The sequence below is a fragment of the Nomascus leucogenys genome, chromosome 9 (genome assembly GCF_006542625.1).
Source record: "Nomascus leucogenys isolate Asia chromosome 9, Asia_NLE_v1, whole genome shotgun sequence".
Classification (NCBI taxonomy): Eukaryota; Metazoa; Chordata; class Mammalia; order Primates; family Hylobatidae; genus Nomascus; species Nomascus leucogenys.
In genome coordinates, this window is record NC_044389.1 from 13,634,514 (window position 1) to 13,641,471 (window position 6,958).

The 6,958-nt window shown below is 43.9% G+C and overlaps 1 protein-coding gene across 11 annotated transcripts in view; it reads right to left on the minus strand.

Annotated features, from left to right (window-relative positions):
• The window catches only part of PPP1R12B (protein phosphatase 1 regulatory subunit 12B), a 239,888-nt gene extending 233,352 nt beyond the window's left edge, over positions 1-6,536 (minus strand). For all 11 annotated transcript variants that reach the window (XR_004031674.1, XR_004031679.1, XR_004031678.1 and 8 more), the window contains exon 1: positions 6,103-6,536. Coding sequence is in view for 2 of the 11 variants with exons in the window: in XM_030818635.1 (XP_030674495.1) it covers positions 6,103-6,393 (291 nt within the window). In the remaining 9 variants the exon portion in view is untranslated. The remainder of the gene's footprint in view (positions 1-6,102) is intronic.
• Positions 6,537-6,958: the final 422 nt, after the last annotated feature.

Here is a 6,958-nt window from a genome sequence, read left to right on the forward strand (position 1 = left end):
CCTAAAATATTCTTAACTCATGAATAATGAAACCACCTGAACTAGCCAGAATTCAGCTTTTAAAGTGTCTTGTCATATATTTTGGGTCCTCATTTAAATTACAATTATATTGATGGAAAATCTATATTTTCTCTCCCAAAAGTCAACAGAAAGACAAGTTATCCTTAATGCAAAAAAACTTCATATAACCTCCACAAAAGTCTTCAAAAATATCTCTACTGAAAGTGCTCTTTCAAAGTTTAAATGACCAAATCCAACAGTCTTTTTACAGGCCTTCTCCTCAATTTCCTTTTACATTATTTACCATCCATTCCTTGAAATACCTCAATATCACTGTTTGTCGGTTCTTCTATCAGTTTCCTATTGCTGCTATAACAAATTACCATAAACTTAGTTGCTTAAAACAACACAAATGTATTATCATAGCATTCTGGAGATCAGAAGTCTGAATCATGGCCAGATGCAGTGGCTCACGCCTGTAATCCCAGCACTTTGGGAGGCCAAGGCGGGTGGATTACCTGAGGTCAGGAGTTTGAGACCAGCCTGGCCAACAAGGCAAAACTCCGTCTCTACTAAAAATACAAAAATTAGCTGGTCGTGGTGGTGGGCGCCTGTAATCACAGCTATTCAGGAGGCTGAGGCAGGAGAATTGCTTGAACCTGGGAGGCAGAGGTTGCAGTGAACCAAGATTATGCCATTGCACTCCCGCCTGGGGTCAAGAGCGAAATTCAGTCTCAAAAAAAAAAAAAAAAAAAAAAAGTCTGAAATCAGTCTCATTGGGCTGAGTTGTCAAATTGCTGGCAGGGCTATTTCCTTATGTGGAGGCTCTGAGAGAAGAATCCACTTCCTTGCCTTTTTCAGCTTCTAGGGTCCACCTGCATTCCTTGGCTCACAGAACCTTCCTGGAATCCCTCCAATCTCTTGCTTCCTTCATCACATCTCCTATTCTGATTCTGCTCTCTTGCCTCCCTCTTATATGGATGCTTGTGATTATATTGGGCTCACCTGAATAATCCAGGCTACTCTCCTTATCTCAAGATCCTTAAATTAATCATATTTCCAAAGTCTCTTTTACCATGTAAGGTAACATATTTACATGTTCTGGGGATTAGGACTTAGACATTTTTGGGGCACCATTAGTCAGCGTACCACATCTTCCAACAGCTCTAACTTGAATTTCTGCATTCTCTGCCTGCCAGCTGCTTGTTTTCTGCTCTTCTCTATATATTTTCTCCCTTTCCTCTTTCACACTCATTACTTCAACTTTCACCTTTATGCTAAATCAAGTCTCTTGTCTCAACTATGAGAAAATTGGAGCCTAGATAGGAAAGTGACTAGCCTTGAGTCACACAGATGCCTACAGGATATTTACTTACTTATTTATTTGAGACACAGTCTTGCTCTGTCACCCAGGCTGGAGTGCAGTGGTGTGAACACAGCTCACTGCAGCTTCAACCTCCTGGGCTCAAGTGATCCTTCCACCTCAGCCTCCTATGTAACTGGGACCACATGTTTGCACCACCATACCTGGCTAATTTTTGGGGGGGTCGGGGAGGGGGTTGGAGAGATAGGGTCTCACCACATTGCTCAGGCTGGTCTCAAACTCCTGGTCTCCAGCAATCCTCCCACCTTGGCCTCCCAAAGTGCTGGGGTTACAGACATGGGCCACCATGCTCAGCACCTATAGGAGATTTCTATTTGTACGTCTTCAGAGTACCTCAGTCTAATTGTTGACTGAATACTATTTCTACCTGAATAACACAATTCTTTCAGACTCACAAGCTAGAATTGTACTACACTTTTTTCTCATCTCCATTCACTCAGCTGGTTGTCTCAACTCTGTCTCTCCATTCATTCAGAAATCCAAGTGCTGCTTCAGAATCCTAAAATACTGCTTTGGTTGGGTAATGACCCTACTCAAACCCACAAAAATTCTCTACTAAGGAGTCCATCAAGCCACCTTGGCCTGATGTTTGATGTTCAAAGCCCTCTAGGATGTCACCCCAACTCTCTCTCATCTCTAACCCTTCAAACACATCCATTAGGATTTCCTAGTGTCTTCTGCCTACACACCACACTCATTCCTATTTATTCGCCCATGCTGCTCTACCATCCTGGACTGCCTTCGTTTGTCCTTCCACGTAGGAACACATCCTTTCCAGGGTATCACAGAATTTGGAACTCTAAAAGGAATCTTTTTTTTTATCTGTCTCCAAACCTGACTGTTAGTTCCTTGAAGGCAGAAATTATACCACATATATACTCTAGTACAGGCTTACAATCTACCATTTAGACATTCAGTATTAGTTGTTAATTAAGAATCTAAGAAAACCTCTAAAGAGAAAAATATAGCCGGACACGGCCGGGCATGGTGGCTCACGCCTATAATTCCAAAATTTTGGGAGGCCGAGGGGGGTGGATTACCTGAGGTCAGGGGTTCAAGACCAGCCTGGCCAACATGGTGAAACCCCGTCTCTACTAAGAATACAAAAATTAGCCAGGATGGTCTTGATCTCCTGACCTCGTGATCCACCCGCCCGAAACCCCGTCTCTACTAAAAATACAAAAAAATTAGCCGGGTGTGGTGGCAGGCGCCTGCGGTCCCAGCTACTCGGGAGGCTAAGGCAGGAGTCAAGTATGGAATTATGTAAGGTAACATATGGAATTATTCTAATCTCCTTGGTAGCCCTCCAAATGAAGACTGATCAGACCGTGCTAAGAGACAAGACCTATGGTGACTGACATCCAGCATCCCTCACCACACTCAGCACAGATTTAAGAGTCAACATAATACATGCTGAAGTAAGTAAGCATTCATTTTAATGAATCCTAGAAAAATCTCTTTTCTGAAAGCAGGCACTTGCCTCTTCCAACAGCAATAATTTGGTAGATATAGTTTTTAAGAGCATGTATCTAGGCCTAGAGTACCTAAGATTATAATGCTAAGGATATCAAGATAGGTACTAATAGTCAAACTTAATAAATAAATAAAAGAAAAATTTTAAAGTACTACTCCACATAGAATTATTAACAAATATTCCTGGCCTTACAATGTGTATACGCAAATGAAACAGAAATTCCTTTGTGAGCAAACAAGTGCTTTCAAGGGTTCTATAATCAGATTAATACCTTGTTAAGGACTCTAGGACAACACATGCATACACACCAAATCTTAATTTAGTCACTGAAATTTAGTCTGCATCAGTTTCCAAGGCTTTCATCAGAGTTGGTCTAACCTTTGAGATACTTCTTATCCCAGTCTAATTCAAGTATTATTAATAGGCCCCCTGGAGCTTGTTATCTTTGACTCAAGCACCTCGTGGTCTCAGCAAAGGCTGCCAAGAAAGAAGGTCTCTAAGTCCAAAAGAAGCATCAAGGCACCACAAGCTGCAGTGCAAATCGTCTACTGTGACGTTGTAGGAGGAGAAAAATTGTCCCCCAGTATTAACTGGGGGCTTCTAACATGCCAAGACAATAATCCACAGTTGGTCAAGTGGCCATGGCGAAAAGAGAGAAAAGAAGCAATTATCCAGATAATTTATATCATGCTTGTACACAAATGGACATTTTAAATAAATAATTCAGATAATTGTACCACTCACTCTCCATTTCCCAGAAGGTGAATCCATTGTAAAGTAGGTGGTTCAGCTACCAACAGCTCCAGTCTCACATTTGAAAATAGTCTTTTATGTACCTTAGGAGTTCTCCAGGTCCGCCATGCGCGGTGGCTTATGCCTGTAATCCCAGCACTTTGGGAGGCCGAGGCGGGCAGATCATTTGAGGCCAAGAGTTTGAGACCAGCCTGGCCAACATGGCAAAACCCCATCTCTACTAAAAATACAAAAATTAGCTGGGCATGGTGGTGGGCACCTATAGTTCCAGCTACTTGGGAGGCTGAGGCATGAGAATAGCTTGAACTTGGGAGACAGAGGTTGCAGTGAGCTGAGACTGCACCACTGTACTCCAGCCTGGGAGATAGAGTGAGACACTGTTGTTTTTTTTTTTAAACAACAACAACAACAAAAAACTTCTCCAAGTCATGGGGACACATATTGTAACTCTTCGGAAACTGACTTGTAATGTTCTGAAGCCAATAAAGGCCCGTTGTCTTGATTCAAAGATATAGTTTCTCAACAGACCTCAAATCTTTAAGCAGCTTAATTTTTAGCTTAATTTGTCTAGAATTGAGTATACCTGTTCAGTTCAACTCCTTGTCAGCCCTATAAATCAAAAGGAATGCTTATATTGCATTTATAGATGTTAAAAAAAAAATCCATAGCTGTCATCCCCTTCTTTTCTTATTTCAATAGATTACTAGGCCGGGCACAGTGGCTCACGCCTATAATCCCAGCAGTTTGGGAGGCCAAGGCGGGTGGATCTCCTGAGGTCAGGAGTTCGAGACCAGCCTGGTCATCATGGCGAAACCCCGTCTCTACTAAAAATACAAATATTATCTAGGTGTGGTGGCAGGCGCCTGTAATCCCAGCTATTCGGGAGGCTGAGGCAGGAGAATCGCTTGAAACCAGGAGGCAGAAGTTGCAGTGAGCCAAGATCTCGCCATTGCACTCCAGCCTGGGCAACAAAGCGAGACTCCGAATCAAAAAAAAAAAAAAGAAAAAGAAAAAGAAAAACAAGAATTCACCTTCCCAAAGAGTTCAGAAATTTAAAGTTTAGAATTTAATGTGGTTCTCTTAGCTTTTATCTCATTTTACATTCGGCTCCTTATTAAGTGGGATATAGATCTCTGTGACGTAAGTCTGAAAAATCCATGCCTATGGGCCACTTCTTTACTTTCTAACTTTGCACAAATAATTTTCCTGAGCTTCAGTTTCCTCATCTGTAAAATGAGAATAACACTACCTACCACACCTACTTCAAAGGATCACTGCTGAAACTCACATGGGGTAAGACATATGAAATCAAACAGCAAAGCACTCTACAAATATTGGTTACTACCTTAGGTGGGGAAATACTATAAGCAGGAAAAAAAAATGGGTACAAAATAGGGTGAAAGAGTTTATTCTACCTGAAATGGGGTTGCAAACATAGTGAGAAGTAACTTTAAGCTACTGGCTAAATATATTTAGGGAAGTGGTCTGATGTAAAGTTGCGTTATTATTTAGAAGTGGATTCTCATGCCAACACATTAACTTTGCACAGACGGCAGAAGAAGAAAAATACAAAAGATTAAGAGTAGGGGTCCAGCTCTCAGCTCACCAAAATAACTGATGAAGTTCCATTTGAGGAGAGAGGGGTAGTTAGTCATGGCAGTCAGTAGACAGAGAATATTGCAGCATTAGGTGATAGAAGTAAAGGTGTCGTTACCAAGCACAGATTATCCACAATTCATATAGTATAGCTATATATAGGGCATGGGATTTCTATAGAGCGCTTTAGAAAAAAAAAATAGAAAAACAGAAAAGCTATTCCATAAGTATCAAACAGACAGAAGTAATTCAATAACTTAGTTCTCCATAGGAAGCTCTCAGGGAGGTAGCACTGCTGAGAAGAAAGTTAAGATACCTATAACAACGAGGTCCGGGGTGTTCTAGAAGCTGTAGCCTAGAGGCAACACAAACTGTTTTGAAGTACTACAAATCAACAAAACAAGAGGTGTGGTTTCAGACCTGCTTGTCTTTACCCAGTATAGGGCTTTACTCTTTAAGTGATATAAGATATTTTATAATGGGGACACACAACAACGGAATTTTCTGAAAGGGCATCAAACAAATGACACTGTGCCTATGAGTGACGCGGTGTGCAGGCACGCCAACCAGACATAAGTGAAGATAACTAATCTATAGGGATAAGACAAGGGACAAAAATCACAGTAACCATGACAACACAAGTAGGTGGAGGGAAATACAAACACTGACCAAGCAGCGGGGTGACACTATTCCTTCAGGTAGAGAGACCCTGGGGTCAGAAAAAGACTTGATTGGTGGAGGAAGCTGGCCAAGAATGAAACCGATTAGCCCAAAAGGGCAATGTCCATGCAGAAGGACTCGGCGACAACACTGATAACTCCCCATGGGGTGGCTCGCAGGGTCAAAGGCTCATCTGTAGGAGACTGGGCGCCTCTAAGACCGAGAAAGGAGTTACCTGGTGCAGGGCTGTCAAGCCGTCCACGTTGACCGTGTTGATATCAGCACCTCTTGCCAGAAGCTTTCTCACCTCGTCGGTGTCCCCGCTAGAGCAGGCGGCCAGAAAGACAGCACCGTCCTCGAAGCGGACCCTGGGGCTCCCGCGCCGGGTCAGCGGCTGCCGCCCCGCGCCTCGTCGCTCCGCGGGCTCCTGCTCTGTCAGCGAGCCCCGCCAGCGCCGAAGCTGCTCTGCCCGCCGCATTCGCGCCGACTCTGCCCGCTTCCCTCCCAGGTGCTCCAGCTCCGCCATTGCTCTGGCCTTGGCAGCTGCTGCCAAAACTACCAACACTAAATTACTGTTGGGGCTTGAGTTGCCGCTGCCGCCTCTCTCAGAGCGCTTCAGCCGGGAGCAGAGGGCGGAGACCCTCGCACCGCCATCTTTACTGCTCCCGCCACTAGCACCGCCCGCACGCTCCCTCGGCTTCAATACGCAGGCGCTGCCCGGCCTCGGGTCATCACGGGACTCGTAGTAAGAGGCCTGCCCTAAGTGCACTTAGTGGCCGTAAAGGAACTACAAATCCCTGGATGCACCAGAAAAAAGGCGAGGAACGGCGGCTCTCTCTTCGCCACGGGACCCAGTGGGGTCACCTTTGCCCTAAAGCTGGAACTGTCTCCTAGACTGGCGTCAGCCTCTTCCTCTGGGCATTTTGGGAGTCGTAGTTTATTCTTGTTATGACTAGTAACTAATCTTAGCTTCCCTAATTATCACATCAATTCTTTGGAGTGGAAAAGAGGCTGTAATTATTCCTATTTTCTGGAGGGGAGAACTAAGCATTAAGTACTGGATTCTATATCCTAGTTCTAAGTCTAGGGTT